Source organism: Xiphophorus couchianus, chromosome 15 (assembly GCF_001444195.1).
Source record: "Xiphophorus couchianus chromosome 15, X_couchianus-1.0, whole genome shotgun sequence".
Classification (NCBI taxonomy): Eukaryota; Metazoa; Chordata; class Actinopteri; order Cyprinodontiformes; family Poeciliidae; genus Xiphophorus; species Xiphophorus couchianus.
In genome coordinates this window covers 2,670,632-2,695,721 of record NC_040242.1, presented here as the reverse complement: position 1 = coordinate 2,695,721, position 25,090 = coordinate 2,670,632, and the positions used below count along the sequence as shown (strand labels likewise).

The 25,090-nt window shown below is 34.9% G+C and overlaps 2 protein-coding genes and 1 non-coding gene across 4 annotated transcripts in view; all 3 read left to right on the top strand.

Moving 5' to 3' along the window:
* The first annotated feature begins 828 nt into the window (after window positions 1-828).
* Window positions 829-18,029, top strand: dnajc5ga (DnaJ (Hsp40) homolog, subfamily C, member 5 gamma a). 2 transcript variants are annotated; one of them, XM_028040659.1, is made up of 7 exons: window positions 829-1,022; window positions 9,076-9,203; window positions 9,408-9,621; window positions 10,222-10,378; window positions 11,236-11,414; window positions 11,851-11,894; window positions 12,791-18,029. In XM_028040659.1, exons 2-5 carry the CDS (start codon window positions 9,085-9,087, stop codon window positions 11,409-11,411), a joined length of 666 nt encoding a protein of 221 aa, XP_027896460.1. In that variant the 5' UTR covers window positions 829-1,022; window positions 9,076-9,084; the 3' UTR covers window positions 11,412-11,414; window positions 11,851-11,894; window positions 12,791-18,029. The 2 variants fall into 2 exon arrangements, with proteins under 2 accessions (XP_027896460.1, XP_027896461.1); XM_028040660.1 differs by lacking the exon at window positions 11,236-11,414 and having other exon boundaries at window positions 830-1,022.
* A 1,321-nt stretch (window positions 18,030-19,350) lies between these two features.
* trnaa-ugc (transfer RNA alanine (anticodon UGC)) lies at window positions 19,351-19,422 on the top strand. Its single transcript has one exon. It is a non-coding gene; the product is annotated as a tRNA-Ala (tRNA).
* A 363-nt stretch (window positions 19,423-19,785) lies between these two features.
* ift172 (intraflagellar transport 172) overlaps window positions 19,786-25,090 on the top strand; it is a 38,260-nt gene continuing 32,955 nt past the window's right edge. Inside the window, exons 1-8 of the mRNA XM_028040782.1 lie at window positions 19,786-19,967; window positions 20,288-20,431; window positions 21,310-21,422; window positions 21,706-21,745; window positions 22,613-22,678; window positions 22,936-23,015; window positions 23,803-23,890; window positions 24,335-24,549. Of these exons, the coding sequence (XP_027896583.1) occupies window positions 19,929-19,967; window positions 20,288-20,431; window positions 21,310-21,422; window positions 21,706-21,745; window positions 22,613-22,678; window positions 22,936-23,015; window positions 23,803-23,890; window positions 24,335-24,549 (785 nt within the window). The 5' untranslated portion in view covers window positions 19,786-19,928. The remainder of the gene's footprint in view (window positions 19,968-20,287; window positions 20,432-21,309; window positions 21,423-21,705; window positions 21,746-22,612; window positions 22,679-22,935; window positions 23,016-23,802; window positions 23,891-24,334; window positions 24,550-25,090) is intronic.

Here is a 25,090-nt window from a genome sequence, read left to right as displayed (position 1 = left end):
ATACACACAAAGCCAGTATCCTTCCCATTCATACCTGGTGACGTCACGCCCACATCGACACACCCACCACACCTAAGTGTCAAAGCCGCTGCTCCTGTCATATCAATAATTACTTATTTCATTCATATGGCTCTTACAGAGCCTCAGTGAAAACTTGTTTATTATTATTAACTGTTTGGTGCAAAACACTGATTGAAAATCGATTTATTACTGCATGTTTATGTCTGTTAAGGCGAAGATGGAGCGGCACTGAAAGCAGCTCTTTAAACCATTCAGACTAGAACACAACAGAGACACAATCAAAACTGTCAGATGATTTATTACCCGCGATAATAACTCAGAAATAGTCCAAATTATAATGTGTTTTTATTTCTTTCCTACTTACGGAAGGTTTCTGTTTATATCGTAGGTTTGTGGTGCCTTTCTATCCTAAAGAAAGATATAAAACTTCAGATATTTCACAAAAAGATACTAACATTCATGGAAAAACCTCACATAACCTTATATTAAAGCAGAAAGTACGGCGCCCACCGTAAGAAAGGCTGGCAGTGTTCAATTATGCTGCATAACTGACCAGTACAGTATTGCGAGGGAACGCAAAAGTTTTGCGAGGGAACGCAAAAGTTTTGCGAGGGAACGCAAAAGTATTGCGAGGTAACGCAAAAGAAAAAAAATTCCCCATGTCCCTTAGAGGGCTCCGTAACTTTTTACTTCGGCTTGAGTAAAAATAAGTCACTCTTGAGTAAATTTTTCGGTTCTCCGCCCACCTCAGTTTATTACACGGTCAACTTTCTTTTCCTGATAAGCGGATTTGGGCCTTGAACGCATCACTCCGCATCCTTTATTTCCTGGAAGGAGGAGCGACCCGGCAAGCCAGCAAGTAGCGGGTGCATCGCTCACTATCTTGCCACCGGGATAACGGAACTGTGTGACCCGTTAACTGCCGTGTAAGACATTAAACCGGATGCCTCTATGGTCCAGTTAACCTTACAGCGAGATTCACGGTGTCCAGTTTACTCAAGGTGAGGCTTTTTTTTTATTTCTGCTGGGACGTTACCAGCTAGCTTAACGTTAGCTAACGGCTCAAACTAGCGAAGCCTGAATGGATTTAAAAGATTTTTAAATGTATTCTTTTTTTTTAACTGAATTGTCTGTTTTTTTTAAATAAACACATTAAAATCGAAGAAATACGTGGGCATTGGCGTGTTAAAGTTACATCTGTTAACAGCTCGAGTCAGTGCATGAAGCCGCTTCAGATGGATTAGAAACCCGATTAAAATGTGCAAAATAAGTAGAAACGGCTGCTGAGGTTACGCTGTTCAAAATGGTACATTTATGAATGGCGAGGTGTAAAACAGAAGGAGTTATCCCTTTGCAGGGGGGATTAGGAAAGGATTAGAGCTCCACAAGGACAAACAGACGGGAATCTTCCTTCATTATTCTAAAACAGCGCCCAGATCTTAATATTATTTATACCACATGATCGCTGAGTGAAGCCTAACAAATCAGCCCCAGTCTGGAATGTGTGACAATCCAGTTCATGAGCCTTTAAAGAATTTAAACACTGATAATCTTCATTTTAGCTGTGTCTAATGATGTTGAGGATTATTACTCCAGCATAAGTCTTTGTATAACATTTTTGACATAGAAACCTTTTTTCTGCAGCTGTTGCAGTGGTTAAGATTTGTACGCAGTGATCATGTTTTTCATTTTTTACGTTAATATTCAGCCATTTCTACAGTTAGTAACATTGATGTTAGTTGTTTGTACAAAATAAATTACTCAGAATTCCAACTTTATTCTCAGAATTCTTTGTTCTGAATTTTCCTTTTCCTTTAGAATTCTGACTAAACTTCACAAAAAATTCAGATTTTAAGAATTCTGACTTTTTTCCCCCTCTTAAAAAATTTTGACTTTACACTCAGAATTTCTTTTTCCACTAAGAATTCCATCTTTTCTCTCAAAATGCAGTTTCCCCAAGTCTGAACTAGAAGTGCATTCTACTATGCATGCAGATCCGCACCACTAAATCGCCATCTTGGAAGGCAAGCGCACTGCAAAGCATAGGTGAACCTTCAAACTTGCCTTGGGAAAGCAGAGCATCTTCAGTCAGAGGCTTGTTCAGATTCAGTGCAGTACAGACCGCTACAGGAGATCTTTCCTGCCAACAGCCATCATCATCTTCAATAACTCTTTGAAGACTCTTAATTAATGAGTTACAGCAACATTTAATTTCCCTTTGGAATTAATAAAGTATTTTTCAGTAAGAACAAAAAGAAAGCCTAGCATGCTTAAAAATTGTAATACTTGTAATGTACTTAATACCGTAACAAGGCGAGAGCTAGTTCTAAGCTTGTGTCTGGTTTATTGTTGTCATGGAAACTCCATAGTAACAGAATTTTAGCTCCAAGCTCAGAATTCAGATCGGTACTAAAAGTCCAACACGTTTTTCCAGAAAGTTATTTCTTCTCCTGCATGACTCGCATTGAAGCTGTCCTGCATTAAAGTAAGATTTTTATTTTATTTAATTTTTTTGGTGGCCCTAATAGTTCTCTGTAGTTGCTTTGGGTTGCATTTTGTAACAGGTTATTTTACTTTTCTTTGACTCTTTAAGGCCTGTGTGAGACTCCACCCAAAGTTTTATGGAAATGCAAATATATAAAACAAACCAAAAAAACAACAAATGTTTGCTTTGGGAGAGGTGTTTACACACACAGCAGGAGAATAGTACAAGTCAGTACTTGGCAGGGAAAATCCTCCATAGTCTCCTGTATGTTTTTGATATTTTGGGTATTAACAGTTTTCTGCAGGCGTTGATGCATAAGAAATTTTTTAAAACATCTTTGTTGCAGCAAGAAATTCTAAAGAACAGTAGGACTTTGGACCTGAAACCAGATAGCTTTGCATGCAGAGAAACTCTGGATACCATCAAGGCAGGCAAAACAAATCGTTTACATGTGAAAAATATAATCCTAAAACACTTCAAGCTATTAAATGTTACTATTGAAAACAAAAATGATAGGAAATCTACTTAGCAGCGTAGAATATTGTTGAAAATATTTCCCTCTCTGTCAAAAACATTTTCAGATTCTTCACAATCGGCTTCAGGAGATTCTTCCTGCTTAGAGACTGTTTTAGTTCTTTTCAAAATTACAGACAATTCGTAGTAAAGTATTAGTGAAGCAAAGCACACTTGCAGTACTTTGAATTACTTCACAAAATATGCCACAAAAAGTTTGATTGCTATCGTGATGTACCTGCAGAGGTTTTCAGTATCATAGAAGGTACACAAGTAGTAACGTGAGGCAGATATATTTCAGAGAAAAACCTTTTTTGTTCTCTAGATGCACATAAAGATCCAAAAAAATGAAAATGCTGTTTTGCAGTGAAGCACAGTGGGAATTTCCTAAGTGCTGTCTTACAGTAGCTGCAATTTCATTTCTATTTTTTTTTTCACCACAAACATTGAGTAAATATTTATGCTGCTGATTGTCTGCTAACCATTTTTTAGCCCATATCCTGTTTCCTTTACGTGACGTTTTGTTAGCATGAATGCAGCAGACGCTGCAAGATGACTTATAAGAAATGCTGGTTTGAGGAACCAGACATGCGCTAAAAAAAATGCATTATGAACAATGTTGAATTATCTTGGACTGAAAAAACTTTTGCAAAGCCAAATTTAAAAGGTCTAACTGCTTAGAAGGAAAGTATAAAGATATTTGTTGCTGTATAAAGTTATGCATTTCAGTGCATGGAAGCTGCTGAGGGCTGATTGATTTTCTTTGTTTGCTTTGGGTTGCATTTAGAGCGACTGGTGGAGCTGGTGGGAACGTTTGATCCTGCAGAAATTAGGTCACAATCAGTACGGCTAACTTTTACCTAGTTTTTATGATTCAGCACAAATATCCTTAAATTAAGGTAAAGGTGTTTCCTTTCCTGCCATTTATTCTTTTATTTACTTACCAGGGATGCACCAATTCACATTTAATATAAATATTGAAATATAAATGTATTGTAAAATAAATAAGTAAGCATAGAATTAGACTGAATAGATCTGCCCTCATGAATTAGACACATTGTCACGATGCCCGATCTAGAATTTTTTCAATATCGGGATCAATACAGATATTAATATTGGACGTAAATTGTTTTGTTTTTAAAGTTTGGATGATGAAAATGTTTGAAGAGTTGCTATATTCCAACATGTGTGTAACCATTGTGCTGTAATAAGTAGTAGGGCTACATTTAATGGACCATATGGCTTATACAAGATAATCTGGTCATTTCTATATTGATTTATTTGACCCATCGAATTCACCTGACTTCAACCCCAAATTCAGCCAATCTTCCTCTAATGTTCACTTATCCGATTAGATATTTGTCATCCTACCTCTCACTCCCATTTTGTTTTATTCTTTCTAGATGTTTGGTTATTGATCCAAGTGCTGATAAAACACCCAGGTTTTTTTTACAATTTATGTTTTTTCACCCTGTTAGCAGTTTACACTTCATTATATTTGTTTATTCAGCATTACTAGTGATTTATTACTTGGTGACTCCTCATTGAGTATTTTATTTCTTCAGATTTCTTTCATAAAAGCAGCATTTTGCTGAACATTTGAAATAAAAAGTTGTTAATTTTGGTTTAATTTTGGCTACATCGGTTGTCCAGTTTATTGTTGTTGATGTCACGGCTCACTTGCTGTTCTTCTTCCAGAGATATTTTTAACCGATTATTATTTTTGGACTAAGCTGCCCTGAAATTATGTTTTCACAGACTTGGATCTTAATAAGAACCGTTGCCTGCAGTCTTCACATGATTTTTCCTCGGTTGGTGTCTTTGACAAGACGCTTTGAGTTTCAAATGCTTTAAGGTTCTTATGCTACTAATAGCTTTTGTTTTTTAAACTGTTCTCTGTCGATTACAGTGATTCAATTGTTTTACTCAGGGTTTCTCAGGTCAACTAAATATCATGTGCAGATTCTTTTTTCATTCTTTTTTTACATTTCTTACAAAATTATAATACAGCATCATATAGAAAACTATAGACAGATTGAAATAGAAATGATCAGGTTGTTTTAAGCTACATGTGCATCTCAAAACATTAGAATATTCTGAAAACGTCAGAAAGTGACTCAGATTCATTACACACAAAGTGAAATATTTGAAGCTTTTTTTATTTTTATTTTAATGATTATAGATTTTAAAGATGCCTGAACTCTCCTGTTTATTGATCCTATTCAAATTTTCTGAGAAGCTGAAAATGTAAACTGTGAGTAGGATTGTCATGATCAATTTTGCTGGACGATAAATTGTTCCAGAAATTATTGCAATATATCATATTGTTTTGAGATAATTTTTAAATAATATATTGAAAATTGCATAATAGTGAACGTTCATCCTCTCAAATACCACAAAACCTTTTTTTTTTTTGTAAAGAGCATTTAACGTTGGAACTGGAAGATATTTTAAATATACAAAATACAACCAACAGCCAAAATGATAAATAAATCAAAAATAAAAGCCACACACAACCAAAAACATAAAAAGATTAGATCATGGTGTTTCTGAGTGAAATTGTCCTTAATAAATATAAATCCTCAAAATGAAAACGATCAAGCTCATTAACTGCTTATTGCAACAGGCTTAACTGTGATCCAGAATCATCAAAATGACAAGGAATATTTACTCTATACTAAAAAATATTAAACTTGTAGATATATATATATATTTTGTTTCATAATGAAACACCACAGGCCTGTTTGCAGAGCTTGAATCACAAAGACTGCAGTTGCTCCATTAACCTAATAGGCCTGGCTCACTGATACCCGATCGATAGCTGTAGTGGCGGCTGGATCAGTAATCAGAAATGTTTATGTTCCAAAGAAAAGCTCAACTTTATGTCTCCAGTTCTGCCAGCCTAAACCAGTTAGTGCTGTATTTACAGCAGCCATCTTGGCTCCAGCAGGAACGCCATCTGGACCTGTGGCGTTTCTAACATTTTTGGACTAAACATGTCCGTGTGATCTTTATGCAAGATTTATTTCAGTCCAGAACCTGACTTGGCTTCTTCTCTTTTATCGTAGTTGTTAGACTGCAGGTTGAGATCACACTGCTGTCTGTTTTCAGATATTTGTTTTCAAAAACTAAAATGTGTGATGATGACTTGATTAAAGTCTTTCAGCTCCAGTGAGTAGAAACTCACTGTAAACAATGCATGTTCCTGTTAAAGGCTGCATTTCTTATGTAACTGGCAGTATTTCTCCATCTGTCCAGGCTGACAGATATTATGCTTTCATATATTCTATTCTTCTAAACCAAAATTATTGCAGACTGAATATATATCCAATAAGGCTGCAACAAATAATTATTTTATTAATTGATTATTCTGATAATTAATCAATTAATCAGATTTTTAAAACTGGTGCTTTCTGCAAATCTTTAAATTTACCACCTAAGCCTTTTTACAGAATATTAGAAATACATTAAAAATGCAAAAAATAATAATAATAATAATTTTTTGAATAAGAAAATGAACATTCATTGCCTATAAAGCAGTAACAGGTGGAATCTCTACGCTTAATCATTTGTAGCTAACGATGCATCAGTCTACTAATTTATGCTTTGCATTAATTATTGGATAGCAATAAAAGATTGGTTTTTCAGAATTTCATCCAAGTGGAGCTAAAACTTTGCCACCTCAGAAGTTAGATTTATAAACAAATGTTTGGGGGTTTTTTCATCTTAAATGCAAAATATTTGTACCGTATCTTTTTTTGTACAGCTTTAGCATATTTACTGCTTCAAATGTGCTGTTCTTTCAGCAAATGGCCATTTTTAGAGTTCTGAATACTCCAGTAATTGATTAATAACTAATCAATTACTAAATTAGTTGAAGATTATTTGAGTAATTGATTAATCACGATTAATCATTTCACCTTTAAAACAAAATCACTTCTAATGTAGTAAATGTGTCATTATCAGCTGTTTTCTTTTTCAGTTTATGAATGTGTAACAGTTTGACATGAAATGGATATTAAATGTTGATGCTTTGAGGTTTTCTGTGTTTGTAAAACCTGGAAGTGACTTTAATCTTTGCCAGTGACCCATTTTAAAAGTCAGAATGTGAAACTACTGAGTGAAAGTACCATCTGGTGCAGTTGTGAAAGGGATGGAAGCAGCATGAGGCTCTTAACTAATTAGATGAGAGACAATAGCAGCAAAGCTGCTCTCTGCTGCGCTGAAGATGGAATCATTCAGAGGATTTTCCCAGTAAATGTGTAACTGATCTCATTGGAGAAAAACTGATAAATAGGGCAACCATTAGCTCCCCCGACCAGAAATACTGCTCGGCTTTAAAGCCTGATTCAGGATCAGTGGGATCGATTTCTCCATGAAAGAGATTCTAAATCTGGTAGTTTAATTCCAGTAAAATTAAGAAAGGTTTATGTGTCCAAAATTAATGTACTGTAATGAAGATAATTGTTGCAGAAAAATGAAATGCCTTATTCTGATAAACTGAAATCAATCAGCTTTAAATAACTGCAGTTTTTGCAGTGAATTCAAATATGTTCATTTGCAAAAAACTAAATTTTTCTTTGCTGCACTCATTAAAACTGAACATAGGGGCCATGCATTTCAGCTGCTGCGTATTGAACAGTCAGAAGTTGTGCAAACATTAATTTGTGTTGCCGTTTCTATTTTTAAAAACTTTGCATCTGATAGTTAAGAGACTGACAAGTTTTAATTTCATGTTGTACCAGTAAATTTAAGCTATGATACAAATAAAAGCTATGATCAATGTCAGGCTAAATAAAACTACTGGTAGTCAGGAGGATATTATTGTTGGCTGAGATAAATCTGATTGATTTTAGATTTTATTTTATTTTTTTCCAAATCAGGGTTTTCTGTAAAGATCCCATAAGTAATTTTGTACCATTTGTCCAATCAGTACATTGATTAAACTTGTTTTGATTTGCCTTTGGCAGAAGAAGTTGTTTTGTATTTTTTTATTCCCTGGTGCGTCTGTGTGTGGATGAGCGGTTTTGTTGTGTTTGGTCCGTCTAAAGCGGTCCAGTCAGACTCTGACCGGGACGCTGGCCCTCTCTGACGTAGACTTGGATGGATAATCTGTTAGCTCAGCAAAATGTAATCTTCTTTAGTCAATGACCGCTGTGGCATTATTTGTATGGCTGAGTAATAGATGTGGTCGTTTTGTACAGTTGCCATGGTTCACCAGGAATCCGTTTGTGTAGTTCAGTAAAAAGTCTTTTGTTAATGACGTTTCCTATGTTGAAATGCTTACATGCTTTCAGTTATGTTATCTTTTCCAGTTAAACGTAGTATGGAAAACTGTTGGACGGATAAAGTAACATTTGCAAACCAGTAATTAATCCACTTAAATCTCCAGTAATTTATTTCATTTAACAAATACAAATAATTAATTTTTGATTGTTGGGGTAATGCTGAACAATCCTTCTTTCATTTTGTATCCATGTTTTTACCCATTATGTGTCACTTTTTTCCTCGTCCTATTTAGTCAATATAAGTGAGTAAATATTGTTAAAATGCTCAGATCTCTCTTGCATCTGAGAAAATGTTACATTAAGCCACTACCTCCTCTGCTTGTGGTTATGAACTCTGTTTGGAACAGTTGATGCCGGTATTTTACAATTTATAAACCCTTAAACAAAGCAAAGCTATATGTCCTTACAATGAACTATAAGTAAATTATTCAAGGTTATAGAAAACAAGGTGACAGTAAATTTAAATTTATTATCACCTTTTAAAATTTGATCAATAAATTCTATCAATAAAACTACAATACTATTATTGTAAAAACTAATTTAGTCTTTCATCAAGAATTGAGCGCGAGAGTTTATATTGTGTGAGATTTAAGCTTGACACAAAGCAAATTATTGTTAGCTCACATAGGTATATGTGCTCACATCTGTCTCACTGCACGCTCAGGTTGGTAGCACAAATATAGTGCCATAACTATGACTTTTGTTTGGCATTTTTTGTGTTTTTGTAACATGAAACCCAATCATTTATTGTTTGTTTTTTACTTGTAGAGGTGAGCCATGGCTGAACAGACTTCTGCCCGTCCTCAGAGGAAGATGTCCACCTCCGGGGAGACCGTGTATAAAGTGTTAGGCCTGGAGAAAGGCGCGTCAGCTGAGGAAATTAAGAAAGCATACAGGTGAGCTGACTGGATGTGCGCTAATCTGAGTCACTAACCTGTTTGTACGGAGTCTCAGCTGTCTTTTTTGAAATACTCACCCTGTACTAATTTCCGTGAACTTCATGTTGACTTTTGTGACCCTGGAAGTTATTTTCATAAAACAATCATTCTTAAAGTCCAAAACTGATCGTTTGCCTCTGATCCCCTCTGAACTCTTTTCAGAAAACTAGCGCTGAAGTACCACCCGGACAAGAACCCAGACAACCCAGACGCAGCGGAGAAGTTTAAGGAGATTAACAACGCCAATTCTATTTTAAACGATGAGAACAAAAGAAGGATTTACGACGAGTATGGCTCCATGGGCCTTTACGTATCCGAACAGTTTGGAGAGGAAAGTGTTAAATACTACTTCCTCATGTCCAAATGGTGGTTTAAGGTTAGTAACGCCGGTGGCCTTTCTCACATTTAACAAAATGTTATATTGTTTTTACGGCAACTAAGCAGTAACTTTTTTTAGCGAGAGGATAAATAATTAGCCAAATGAACACATATTTAATGAATCTGTAAACACAGCTGGGTAAAGCCTAATGCTGACCTCTGGTTCATCCTCATGATGCAATCATAGACATTTGTCCTCCTGCCAGGAATGTAGATTAAAGCCGACATGGATCAGCAACTTCTGCAGTGTAATACCACACAATGTAAATAGATATGACGCTGGGCTTTTGTTGATGTTGTCTGAGGTGATTAAGCTCCTGATTATGTTGCTGTGGGTTTTTTTAGGTTTTATGCAGTAAATATTATGACATAAAACATATTTCATCTTGTATCAGAGGCAAATTAATAAATCTCCAGTCTTTTTTGGATTATTTTCTTAGATGGCAAACAAATTCAGAGTACCTAAATGTTCCGTCTGCACTGCAGAACTGTTCAGAATTACATGTAATCTGATGATTCAACTGTTTAGAGATGAAGATTAAATTCTGTCGACCGTCATACGACTAAGAAAAACCTGTTTGCACGTAAATCCCTGCAGAGTCTGGTGCTGTGCTGCACACTTTTCACCTGCTGCTGCTGCTGCTGCTGTTGCTGTTTCTGCTGTGGGAAGTGCAAACCCCCCGACGACGAGGAAAGCTACCAATATGTTGATCCTGAAGACCTGGAGGCCCAAATCCGAGCGGATCAGGACGGAGGCAAGTGCTTCTGGGTCACTCTGGTTTATGCAGATTTATTTTGATGAGTAAGAGTTTTGTTTGTATTAATATGGGACAACCAGGTCTGTCACAATAACAAATTTTGCTGGACCATATATTGTTCCGGAAGTAATTGCAATAAACTGTTGTTGTTGTTTTGAGACCATTTTCAAGTTATAATAATGCAAGTTCACTCTCTCAAAGATCAATAAACTTTACATCCTAATGAAGATTTACCACTGGAACTGGAAGACATTTTAAATATTTGAAATAAATGAACAAAACAGAAACAACTAAATTAATTATGAAGTATTTGTTAACTAAGTTCCCCTTCAGAAATACAGCTAGTTGAGACCAAAGCATCAGGCTGAAGATTTTTGTCATCCGCTTTTTGGGAGAAAAAGAGAAAAATTATAAATTATGCAAATGGAAAAAAAATTGAGCTCATTTTATTTTATTAGTTTATTGTGACAGGCCTAACAACCAGTGTTTGGGTTGCAGCTGTCTTTGTAGATTAAGGTCATTTTATGTCAAATTGACGCAAAATCAACAAGGAAATTAATTTGTTGATAAAGATTTATTTAAGCTCAAGCTGCAGAAGCAGTTCAAGGTTTTTGATGTCATTTTCTTGTCATACAGAATAAAATATGACAAATACTTTTTTTTAGGTCACTGTTATGATTTAAAAATATTGAATTCTCAACATCCTCAGAAGTAAAACACAGCACCCTTCTTAGCAGTCGGTTACTACATTCTAGTGTTTGTATTAAACTACATTAAGCGGCTTCACTGGTTTGCATCAGCAGAGGATTTAAAATGGACTCACACCCCAGGATTTCCCTGCTTCAATCCAACAGGTACCACTGTAATCATAATCCAGCCAGCATCCGATCTGGGTCCAGAAACCCCAGAGGAGCAAAGTAAGCCCATCCCCCTGCCCTTGCCCATGCCTCCACCTGAGCCCCAGTCGCCTCCATCAGCCAACACAGCGGGGGAAGAAAACCCCAGAGACAGCTTACAAGAGTCTAAATGACTCGTAAGAGCCGCCTCCAATGATCTGTGTCCTGTCCTCTCCCCGTCGTTTTTTTTTAATTTTTATTTATTTTTATTTTACACGTCAGCTGTATTTTGTGGCTTCAACTACTTGACTAACAAAATCCTCCAGTTTTCCATTTAACCCCAACAATCATCCTCATGTTGATTTCTACATGCATGCCCCGTTCATCAACACGTTACCTGTGTGTGTCTGCGTTACCATGCATGAGAGATCCAGATGTTGTCCACTGATCTGAACCAAATACTCACTGAAATGAAAAATTAAACGCTTGCATTGCTCAGCACTCTGTAACACTTTTATCCATTTTGTTTGTTTATAAAACCTGAGCTCCTGCTGGGTTCTATTTTTTTTTTTACCTTTTAAATCCAGGCAGATTTGCAAGTAATTTTACATCTTGTATTATTGTTTTTTACAGGAAAGTGATCATGTGATTAAGTGTCAACTAGCTGACGCAGGAAGGTAAGATGATGGTTTTGTTTTTCAGAATAAAAGCCTCAGCAGTAATCCTGTCCTATTCTCAAGTACTAAATTGATAATGACATAATAATGCAAGTTTACGACTCAAAGACAAACTCAGCACTGGAAGTGGAAAACATTCTAAATTTCCAAAATAAAACAACCAAAAACAATAAATAAAACCAAAATAAAAACCACTTGGAACCAAACCCAAAAATAAAATTATGTGTCTGTAGACCAAATTTCATCAGAATAATCATCAGAATGGAAATGATCAATTTGATCATGCAGTTAATTGATTGATTTGCGACAAGCATGTCTGAACTGAACAACCACAAACTTTAAGGTACTTTGAGATTTAATTTTAAAAAAAGACCAATACAGACTAGCTTGTGAAGTAAATCAAATAAATATGTTTTTTATTTTGGCTTACTAATTGAATAATTGTTGCAGAGACAAAGTGAAATAAGGTGTGAACGTTTGCAGTTCGTTCCTGCAGAAAATAATGCTGACAGTAGAATTTAAGAGGGAAAAAAAGGCCTCATCTCCTTTTGTGTTTGCCCAGGTGGCAAACTTTTATGCACCGACACAATCAGTTTTTATTTTCTTATTTTCTTCAAAAGGAATTGAATTATTTTTTTGTATCTTTTAATGTATAGAAAAAACTTAAGTTGTTAAAAAAAAATCTGTGGAATGCATAATTTTTTTATTTGATTATGAGTTTCAGATTTTTAATTTTAGAAACAACAGTGAAAGCTATTCATCATTCTTCTTCTACTTCACAATCACATTCCACTTTGTGTTAGCCTGTTGCATAAACTGCAGTAATAGTTGTTGAAGTTTGAATTTTTCGGAGCCGTTTGATCTGATCTCTGCCTCTGTTTTTAATTTTCCCTCAGCGTTTCACGGCTCTACTCCGATCCAGCTCCATCTCACTGCTGTGAACAACCCAGAGGAAAGCCAGCCCAGAGTCACCAGCCAGCCCAGATCTCCTGCCCCACCTGACGCCCCCCAAACTCCAACACCCCCCTGCCCCCATGCTAACCCAGCTAACACTACAGACTGCCTCCATGGGCCTACATGGAGACCTCCGAACGTTCCCAACGTCCCCACCCTCTCTTCTAGTTCCTGAAATATCTGACGCTGGTTCTGACTGAATAAGTGTGTTACGCCAAAACTCCACCCCAGTCTCCTCTGGTCATTCCATTTCTAACCACTAAGGATGGCATAAAAAGGAGATGTGGACAAATTATTTATTTTATTACTTTTCACCTCCTTTTTATTTTAGACACCACTGATCATCAGATGGAGAACTTTTTTATTGTTTTTGGTTTTTTTTTACATATCCCCCACATTAACTTGGTTTTACTAACTTTGGGATAGAAAATTGGTGATAAATTTAATGCCAAACATCGTAGAAATCTAGCTGCTCAGCAGAAACAAAGCATTAACATGTGGACTAATTTCCTTCCTCCCTTGTTCTTGTAAACAATTCCCACCGATTATTGTTGCACCTAAAACTCGCTGCAGTCTCTTGGTTTGATGCCAAACGTCTGAGCTGAGATGGAGAGGGGATCAGCATGCACTCATCGTTTTCGCCCTTTCCGCTGTCCTGCATGGAAAACCCAAACAACTCTTCAGTTTTTCCCTGCATACTCTGGTGAAACGCATCATGTGCACAAATACACACTCACACCAGCCCAGATGTCACTGTGTGCTTAAAAAACCCAACAACAACCCCCACCCACAGCGAGACGAGCAGCGACCGACACCAAACCGTGGAGCTCTGATGGACTGCAGGAAGAAACGTTACAATCAATGCCTTGAAGTTAGCGTCATGCTGTTTTACATTATGTGGTTCACGGTCCACCGTTTACTCTGCCGGCCGGGTTCATGCTCCACCTCTTATTTGTGTCCATATTCACTAAGATTAGAGTCTAATCTGATGTTTTGTCTTGGCTTCTTTTTGTAGATTTTCTTATTTTATCTCCTAATTGTGAATGAGAGCAGAGAGAAGCTGCTTTTCAAATTACAAATGCGTGCAAATCCTTGTTGGTATTCAGCTAATGTTGAAAAAAACACACTTTCACAGTTGCAAAGAAATGAAATTAAAAATGTGCGTGGATAAGTTTGTTCACAAAATAAGTGATTAAAAAACCATCATCCTCACGCCACTTCCTGTTGTTTTCTTCTTCATAGTTTCTACCAGTAGTAACATCTGGCCATTGATCACTTGACTTGTGATGCAAAAAAAAATAATTTTCCGTTGCAGTTCTGTGAAATTAATACATTTTTATATAGCCGAAAAAACCACTTCATCCTACCTCAAGACATTTTTACCTAAAACACAATTTGTTTTTTTATTGTTTTGTTTCTATTAGACAAATTTATTTTTGGAATTTAAATTTGCTTAATTCTTTGTAAATGCAACTAATATCATAGTCTGATCCTCGATCTGCAATCCTGAAACTTTTATATGTTGCTCTAAAGTAGCAGGATAATAGAGCTCAACAGCTGCGTTGCCATTGATCATAAAGTTGAGCAATTTAAAGTTATAAAAATACCACTCCCTGTTGACTTCTTCATCTTTTCCACCAATACTGTAGTAACATCCGGTTGTTGATCACATTTTGATACAGCTGAAGATGCAAAAATGTATTGAAAAATGTGAACGTTTCCATTAAGTAAATTTATGTTTGTAATTCCAGTTTGTTCAATTTTATGGTTAACAGCTACGACCTACTAACCAGTAGATCAAACTAGTTTTATGCAAGGAGGTTAGAGGTTTTTCAGCTGTGACAAAATTAGTGTATTTCACAAATCTGCAGTGGAAACACTTTTTTTGTATCATGAGTGACATAACCAACAACCGGATGTTACTACTGGCAGAAACGTTGAAGAAGACTATGACAGGACGTGGTAGGAGGATGACAGCGCTGCATTTTTTTTTTTTAGTGACTTATCTCATAAACGTATTCATGCATGATTTTAATTCATTCTGATTTAAAGGAAACACAGCAATTACAAAATAGTTTTTTTGTATATCAACATTAGTGGAATATCAACAAAGTTTTGCACACATTTGTGATGGAAATGGAGCTGCTGACTTGACCTGAACTAAATTCAAAGTGTCTGACTTATCCGTTAAGTTCTGCATTATTTTTCCTTCAGGATGGAAATCTAAACCTTTACCTGCTGACTTGACACTGACAGTGGTGTGCCTTGAAGAATAATTGTAGTGGGGATAAATGGGATTAAGTATGAACGTTTGCAGTACGTTCCTGCAGAAAATAATCCAGTCTGAGAATTTATGAGGAGAGAAAAAGGCTTTATCTCCTTTTGTGTTAGCTCAGGCAGCAAACCTTGCTTTAGTTTGGGAGTTTAAACAGAAAATAAATTCAGATCTTGGAAATGTTTCATATACCGACACAATCGTGCACAGCTTTAGTTTAGATCATTAGACTGAATGAAGTTTTGAACATTTTCTGCTGCTTTTGTGTCATGAAATACCAGGATATGACCTGATTATCAAGTTTTCACAAAACACTAAATTCTCTTGAGTTATCTGGTGCTTTCTGATTCCAGACATAGTCAAACTTTTATTATTATTATTATTTAGAGGAAATTATCCATTTTTTATTATTCTCATAGGTTTCTCATTTCTCATTTGGTTTTTTAAAGCAACCAAATGAAAACCCTTTAGATTCCTAACTGTATGTTTTGGTCTCTACTCATTTTTTAAAAACAAAACTGACTTGCTTCCTTCAAATTGTCATTTTGTTCAACAAGTATCTGGTTCCATCTTTTAAATGTTGAGTCATTTCCCTCAAAGATGCTTTAATACAACTTGAAGACCATTTCTTTAGAGAATAATATTTAATATTTCATTTACTAGTTTTTAATTTCTTTGCTCCATTCCTGTTGAAGAATCACTCCAGCATGTAAAAACTGGACCTTTGTTTGAGAAGCAGAACAAGTTTGTAATATTCTTCTACCGGTAAGTTAATCTTATAGTTTGTAAGTTAACATGCAGACATTATGATTACGTTATTAATAATTCAAACAAAATGTTGAGTAAAGTTATAAAGTAAAACCTATGGACAAAATCCCTCTTTACAGTCAGATCAAAACATCGATTCAACTGAGTTACATTACGATCAAAGTGGAGAACAAAGGAAAATATCAAATCTAGAAGAAAAAAATGTTTATTCAAAGCTTTAAAAGCCTGTTTGTATACATGACTGGTGTGGAAACGATAAGCTAATCACGTCTTTACGGATAAAAAATTATCTCATTAAAATCCCAGATTAACAGTTGATAATTGAGACGAATTATCGCACTGATGACTTTAAATTGAAGCATAATTCTGCTTGTTTAGGATTCATGTGTTCCCACTTATCTGCAAGCTGTGATGCATTTAAGTGCTGGCAGAAACCTCGTTCTTCTGGGTTCTGACCGGATTCAAATCTACGATGGAGAATTAGAGCCAGACTAAAATGTTTTTTTAATTACGAGAATAAAATCATAAAATTAGCAGAAGGAAGTCATAAGATTACAGGATTAGTCTTTCCACTGAGAAAAAGTTTAGACGGATCTGATGTTTGAAACAGTCGCTTCGTTAATCGTTTCAAAGTCTTACTGACAATGATTTGATGGTGTTGCGTTAAATTAAAAGATTAAGTATTTTATTGTTCATAAAAGTATAACCAGATACCTCATTTTATTATTTTTTTATTATTTAATTGTCACAAAATTACTACTTCATTCTCCTGGTATTCAAACTTATTCTAGTAATATTATGACTTTATTCTCGTTTTTTTATATATAAATTTATTCTAGTAATATGACTTTTTTCTGCTAATATTATGACACTATTCTCGTTTTATTACAACCTTATGATACGTTCCAACTTTATTCTTGTTTAGCATAGCTTCATTCTGATAATCTGACTTTATTAATATTTAAATTTTATTCTGGTTCTATTCCAACTTTAATCTGCTATGACTTTATTGTCATTTTATTAAGACTTTATTCTGGTAATATGAGTTTATCCTTGTAATATTATGATTTTACTCTCAAAATTATTTTTTTTCCTTAGTGAGGCCCAAATACTCCATCGTACTCCCTCCGTGTTGGGGAAAGAAAACCTATTATTTTTCAAGCATAAAATGTATTTATTAAATTTCCAGTTATCACGTTTAATAAGAGAAAATTGCCGTTTCTGGTTGTGTGACAGTTTTCCTCACATTTTCCATGTCACTGTATTTTCTTTCATGCTATATTGTATTTTCAATAGTTATCTGGAGAGTACTATAATATTAGTTTCACCCTCACATTCATATTTAATAGTTTTTATGCATAGGAGAAGGAAAACGAAGATGAATCACTAACATAAATGATGCAGAAGCTAGTTTTAAGTAGTTCATTTGGATCAAACACTTTAACGTTTTTTGGTGAAGTTTTAGTATTTGCTGTTTTCTCTCCTCAGATCCTGTTAGCTCATGTTTTCTCCCAGCAGCTCAGGCTTCATGTTTCCCTGTCAGGTGCGTTAAACTAAAGCAGAGCTGCAAACATCTCATTAAATCAGGTCAGATAAAAATATCTGCATCATGTTTCTCTGTCTGCAAACAGGAAGACATCTTGGATTTGTTTTTATTAATAGCCAGAACTAAAAAAATGATTTAATATTAATAATCATTGACCCACTGAATCTAAATTTAACTCTACATGCCAGGAGGCAAACACAACAGAAACGATAAATCAAAATGATATAGTGGTACTGATTGAAGGTTTATGAAGTGATTTAACTTTAAATGCACGTATGTTTTTATTTATGCTACGACAAACGGTGGCGAAGTTAGACTGAAGTCAGTGTGTTTACTTTGAATCAGGGTTCAGTGAGTCAATCTCCACTCTGTTTGCTAAAAAAATAAAATATTCATGAAGCTGATGTGCTTCCAGAAAAATTATTTTTTTATTTGTTATTTTTAGTTGGCTGGTTAAACAATCTACCAGATGTGACCGATTTTTACGAAAAGCAAAAAGACGTTCTTGACCTGAACATGATGGAAAATGTTTCATCCTTGTACATAATGACTGTGATGAAATTCAACTAAATAAAAAAGGGGGATTTTCTAATCTCTTGTCTGTTACTTCGTTATTAAATCATGAGTTTCCTGACCAGCAAATCATCACCAGAAAAAAACCCCTGAGTTGATTACTTTACTCCAGTTTTCTCAAGCAAATTGAAATAAAATTTATTGTGTGAAACTCAAGCAAACTGGATTTTCACACAATAAATATTCGATATGAGTGTTAAAAATTTTCAATCATGATTTCTTTAAGTTTATTTGTTTGAAAAAATCTAGCATTTACTACCAAAGAAAACTCATTTCCCACTATTTAAATAGTTTGCATTCAGAACATGAGGATAAAACCAGATTTTGCAGATTTAAATTTAAAAAAATTCAAATTGTGCATTTCTGCACACTGAAACAGCCTCATGAATGAGTAAAACTGTGTGTTGAGCCTATAAGTCGTCCTTAATCCCATTAGCAGCTCGGTCTACTTACCCAACTGCATTCTGTTGATTAGCTCATACTTTGTGTGTTTTTGGCCGTCAGGATGTGAAACTGTTTATGGAGGAATAACAGTGTCTGGGTCATCCTGTGGACACAATTATGGTTGCAATAAACAAGATTATTCAGGTTAAATTCTCGTTGGGGAACTAAAAAGTTTGCACATTCAGTTTTGCACAAGCTGATTGGTTAACAAGAAATTTTGGGGGGGTTACAATTTTTTAAATACAAAGATTGTAAACATAAAAACATCTACAACTTCTATACCGACAAGGTACTGAAGGACAATAAACGTCTTAGACTTTATAAAATTGTGTGTATTGATAGGAGACATATATAAAACATTGTCTGTCCTTTAAAATGTGTAAAAATAACCCTGCATCCTCTGCTAATTTACGCTTGAATTGTGTTTATTATAACCTTCGCATCTTGGAATAAAATAGAAATTCAATCCATTTGGTGCCATCAAGACAGAAGATTCATTCAAACGAACAGTAGATGGCGATATAGAGTCGAATTGACATTTAGTTCTTTCAGTGAGTTTAATGTTGCTGTTTTATTTCATGTCATATAAGGGGAAAGCTCTGTTTTGGAAAATAACTTAATTATTTAAACACTCTTAAATATATGTCTTTAAATCGGAATTTCTCAAATACACTGGATGTTTTTAAAATATCTTCATCTGTTTTCGCTCTGTATTACAAAACTTTGGAAGTATGTCCACTAATTCTTTTTTTATTTTGGACAATATCGGTGATTCTTATTGAATCTCGGAGTTATTTCACATTTATGTTCGTCTCAAAAGCTTAAATCCTGATGGAAATCAAAATATAAACAGTGGTGTATATATAACCAGTCATGGCGGCCGGTTGAACATGGAAGGGGATGTAGCTCAGTGGTAGAGCGCATGCTTTGCATGTATGAGGCCCCGGGTTCAATCCCCGGCATCTCCAGTTGTGTTTTTTTCCCCCTTCGGATTTCAGTCATTCCCGTAAATTTGAATAGTGAATTTTCTTTACTTAAATATTTAAGTATTATTAATAGCTAATAAGCAAGATCGAAAAAAATATTGACACTATGTTACCTGTTATTATGCTACTTTATAATTTATTTAGTCTTCTGAGTAAAAAGAAAAACTTCTCGACAACAGATTTAAAGAATTTAAAGCTTGCTTTAATCAGCTTTATTATCGGTGTCTTTTAACATTGCTTGTTATAAACATCTTCGGAAACAAAAAACCTAGCCGTCAATAAGTTTTTAAATTTCCGCCTGCTTTAAACGCAACACGGTTCCTCTCCCAGAGCGGTAACCAAGGAGATCGCAGCTCTGTTTACTACTAAGATGTCGTCCTTGCTAGCTGCTGCTTCTATCCTGGAGAAGGACGGAGAAATGATCGAGTTCTAAAGAATTATTTTGGCGCTGGTAACATCTCTTTGGGCTTCCTGTAGTTATTTTCAGAATGCAGCTGAAGCATATTAAGACACTTTTAACCCCACAGGTAAGTTTTGAAGTCGGGCAGGTTAGCTACCGTTAGCAGATGCTCGAGATTAATGTGGCTAGCTTACACGTTACATCAACAAAATATAATTTAAACCCCTTTATTCTCTCCGTGTAAGTGTATTTTCATAACATGAATAGATATTTGACTTTGCTTTGTTCTGATGAAAATGTATTTATTTAGTAACTTGGAAACGATTAACATTGTGGTTTGTTATACTCCGGTTTAGTTAGCATTTTTGTTAGCGCTTAAAAACCAACTTAATTGTTCAGTAATTGTGTGGGTCTTTTTTAAATTATTAATTTATTTCGTTTGCATAGGATGGTGCTGCCAAAGTGACATGTATGGCTTGGGCACCGAACAACTGCAAGTTTGCTGTTTGCACTGTGGACAGAGTGGTGCTACTCTATGATGAGCATGGAGAAAGGAGAGACAAGTTCTCCACAAAGCCTCTGGACCCGAAGGTGATACATAAAACACATTCCAAAACATAATTTTAGCAACCTGTTATAACATTTTAGGTGACAGTATTTCGCCTTAAAAACAACTTTAGGCGAAATACTATCTAAATTTGGCATAATATTCACGATACACAAAATAGCAGATTATATACAGTTCCAAGTGCAGGTATTGTCATTAGGAATGACCAATTTAACCATATTTAAATGTTAACATGAATTTATATGTTTCCACTTCCAGAAAGATTTTATCTCCAAATATATAAGTGCAAATTTAAACTATTTGGTTAAAGCTGTTTCTTCTTTTTTGTACTTTTCACTGGAAATGTATCAATAAAAACCCCTGACAGGTGCGAAGTGTGATCAATAAATTTGATTATAACAAGAAACAAAAAAAATAAAAACATGGAGATACACAGTTTTTCTCAACAGCAAACATCAGCTTATACATTCTTTAAACAAACAGCCATTTTGTTCTTTAAATTGATGATTGTCGTTACAGCTAATGAAAACCCAATATGCACTTGAATGTCTTTGAAAAGTGAAAATTTGTTAATTTTATATTTCTACGTATTACATCTGACGTAAAATCAGCAAAGGTTTATACTAGAAATATTCCTCCTCCCTGAGCGGAAAAGATCCTATTAAATAAATCATTTATATACTCATGTAAAATTAGCATTTTTGAGATTAAATATCTCTAAAAATGGTAATTGTGTGGAGAGTTACTGCATTATATTGTTACATCTCCAACACAATCCTTTCTGTGACATTTAATCCCAACCCATATGTTGGGATTAAATGGCCCAACTCTGTCTTCTGTTATTATTCAGGCTTTGTTAGAGTTTACCACATTAACATGTAGGTATTGTGTGATTTGGCAGTATGGAAAACAGAGCTATGTGGTCAGTGATATGGTTTTCTCGCCGGACTCCATCAAAATCGCCATCGGCCAGTCGGACAACATCATCTACGTCTACAGAATTGGGGAAACATGGTAAGTTGCTTCCATTTGGTTTATGTTTGCTGATGAATCAAAACACAATGTTTTAACATGAAAACCCAATCAGTGTCTTACAAAACTAAAATATTTTGTAAGACTCTGAATTTGGGTGCTGCACTCTGAGGGATGTCAGATAGTTCCTGACCGTGTTAGAAATATCTGAAATGATTCTTAGCGAAACTCTGTATTTATTTGTGTTTTTGGAAAAGTACTTTATTTTTGCATGAATAATGAATAATATGTGGACCAGTTTTTCATAAGGTTTCATCTTTCATAGGGGGGACAAGAAAGCTATCTGCAACAAATTTGTTCAGACGGTGAGTGAAGAGAAGCTGAGCTTTTGTAGGAAAACATTTCAAAATCTTCTCACAATGGAAAATATGAAGGACAGGGATGCACCGATATAAAAGTTTGAGCTGATATTGATATCCAATATTAATATTGCTGCTACAGCAAATAACTGATGTTATTTATATTATGTATATTTCCCTACCCTTTCAACAACATGAACAAACTGGACCAATCTGTTAAAAAGTTACAAAAATTCAAGCTAATTAATTTTAGTTTGAATTGTTCATCCCTATTTAGGTACAACACAAAGTATTTATCTTCTAATAACCTCAACTTTTACTGATAAATCTAAATTTGGTGCACCCAAATCTGTTTTTAATTCTCTTCAAACAAAAAGTCACCAAAATCCTGTTGTTACTGCTAATAACAGACACAACTTTATTCAATTTTTTTATTCTTTTAAACTGAGTCTGAAGGAATTTGTAAACTGTTTGGTTTGGTTTAATGATGCAAATATGCAAAAACCCATTAATAAAGTTATGGATCTACAATTGTTTACACAACCTTTTTCTGACTACTTTATTTGTTTAATCAAATTATTGCAGGATTAGGTTATTGTTGAGCAGGTCGAAAAAGGTTACAACAATTTTCTTTAAATGATTTATGTATATTTTTTTGCCCACAAACACTTTTGATGATATCTGTGTTTTAAATTTGAAAGCCACTCTAATCTCTACTTTAATGTATAAAATTTAGTCCCTAAAAGTGTTTTTCTGTTGTTAATTTTAGAGACATTTGTCCCAGTAATGGAGAAACTCCGCTGAAAGTTTCAATTTCTGCAACAAAGAGAAACTGAAACTAAAGAGTATTTAACTTGACCAACTCTGTTGCAGAGCTCTGTGACTCGCCTTCTGTGGCCTGCAGAAAGTGTTATTGTTTATGGATTAGTTGATGGCAAGGTAAGTCACTGTCATTTTAACACCTTTTCAAAATTTATCACATTAATTTTGTATATGTAAACTTGGATTAAAAGAAGAATGTGCAAAAATGACCCACGATCTTCTGTTTTTTTTTCAAGAAAGATGGATGAATTATTAGTTTATAGATTCTGCACAACTCATATTCTATAAAATTGATTTATATTCCACTGATTGCAAAGTTACCATTTTGCAAAAAACAAAGAAAGTAACGAAGTTGTGATATCTTTTCTTCTCAGATCCGTGTGGCCAACACCCAGACGAATAAATCCTCCACCGTCTACACCACCGAGTCCTGCGTCGTCTCTCTGACGGCTAAGTAAATGTCTAATCCCCACAGCGCCCCCTACTGTTATTAGCACCCTGATAAAGATGTGCAAAAAGCCTTTAAGTTAATCTCACTTAAGAAATGTAGTAAAATTCAACCTTTAATTGTAGTGTCAGTGCGATTTACTAGTAATCCATCCCTTCATATTTCACTGGGTGATAAATATTTAAAAATTACTGTTTGGAAATGAAAAAATCATGTCAGCCATCTTTTCTTTAAGCATTTTGCACAGCTTAACCAGAGTTTTTAGTGTTTTAATTTTAGGGATAAAACTAACTTAGCAACCGATTAATCGTTATACAGACTCAAAAAAAGGCAATTCGCTGAATAAACAGCAGTAATTAAGCCAAAACTGTACAAAAATTATAGATATTTTTTATTTTAGATAGAAGTATTTTTTTTAGCTGCAGATGCATTATTTGCTACAAATGATCAAATGTTCACTAAAGGAATTTTATGCTATTAAATTATTTATTTTCCCATTTAAAACAATGAGTTGAGTTATTAATTTACATTTTGTGTATTTCTAGTTCTAATAAAAAGGCTTAAGTTGCTAAATGACACATTTGTAGAATGTGCCATTTTGTATCATCAGAAAAATTGATTACTAAAACAACTGTTAGTTGCAGCCCTAATTAAGTTGGGACTGACAGCTTGAATGTTCTGAAACAATAAAAAATATTATGTCTAGTCCTAATGCATTACACAAATTATCCAGCTGTTTTACATCTTTGTCCCTGAATGAAAAAGATAAAGTAAAAATCCTTTTTTATATCAGTGTTTCTGGTAAAGGGATCCTCTCGGGTCATGCCGATGGGACGGTCGTTCGCTACTTCTTCGATGATCAAGGCTCAGGGGAGTCTCAGGTGATTTCAGATTAAATCTGCATATTCATCAGTTACTGGACTTTCTTACAACGGCGTATCAGGGCCTTAGATAGAAAACAAAAAGGAGTACAAGTTGAAAATTTACTAGAAAAAAAATTTAACTTTTGATTCACCTCAGAAATATTTTGGGAAAAAAAAGGAAATTCTCTAGAAAAACGTATAAATTCCCACATTTTGAAAATTGTTGATTTTGAAGCTCAGAAAGTTTTCTCTCTCAAATTTCCGAGGTTAATCTAAAAACGTGGGTGTTTTTTCTAGCAAAGTTTTGACTTTTCAAATTCAGAAATTTCCAAGGTTTTTTTGGGAGAATTTTACTCTTTTTTTAATTTTTTTTTTTATCTACAATGGCCCTAATACGCCGTGGTACTTTCTTGACTCCCTCAGAGGTTTTCACGTTTCTGTGTCCGTCTTGTTGTTCCTAAGGGTAAGCTGCTGACCCATCCGTGTCCTCCGTACGCACTAGCTTGGGGCGCCAACAGCATCATGGCGGCCGGCTGCGATAAGAAGGTGGTGGCGTACAGCAGGGAGGGCCAGGTTCTGCAGAACTTCGACTACAGCCGAGACCGATCGGAGAGGGAGTTCACAGTGGCGGTCACCAGCCCCAGCGGCCAGTCCGTGGTGTTCGGCAGCTTCGACCGGTCGGTTTGAATCTGCTTCTGTTGTGTTGCTATGGAGACGTAGAATTAGAGAGGTTTTTTTCACCAGTACACGTCTTCTGTATCTGTAGTTCAGAATGATGTCTACTTATTTAGACTTTATATTCTGCAAGAGTTTATTAGGACCATTTTAGATAGGAAATCAAAATTTACACACAAAAAAACCCCTGAAATTTTGAGATGATATCAGAAATTTTCTAGAAAAAACTTGGAAAATTGTCAACTTTCAAAAGTTCGTATTTTGAAAGAAAAGACTAAGAAGTTTTATAGAAAAATGTGAAGATTTCTGAGCTCCAAAAGTGCAAAATTTGCACAAAAAAATCTGAAATTTAGAGATTAATCTCATACATTTTCAGAAAATTTTGTGAACTTTACAAGTTCACAAAATTTCAAAATCTTTAGTAGAAAATATGTGAAATTAATCTCAAAATGTTAGGTTTTTTTTGGTGCTCAGAGATTTCAACGTGTTTTCTAGACAGTTTCTGAGGTTTTATTGGAACAATTTATTGTCCAGTAAAATTAG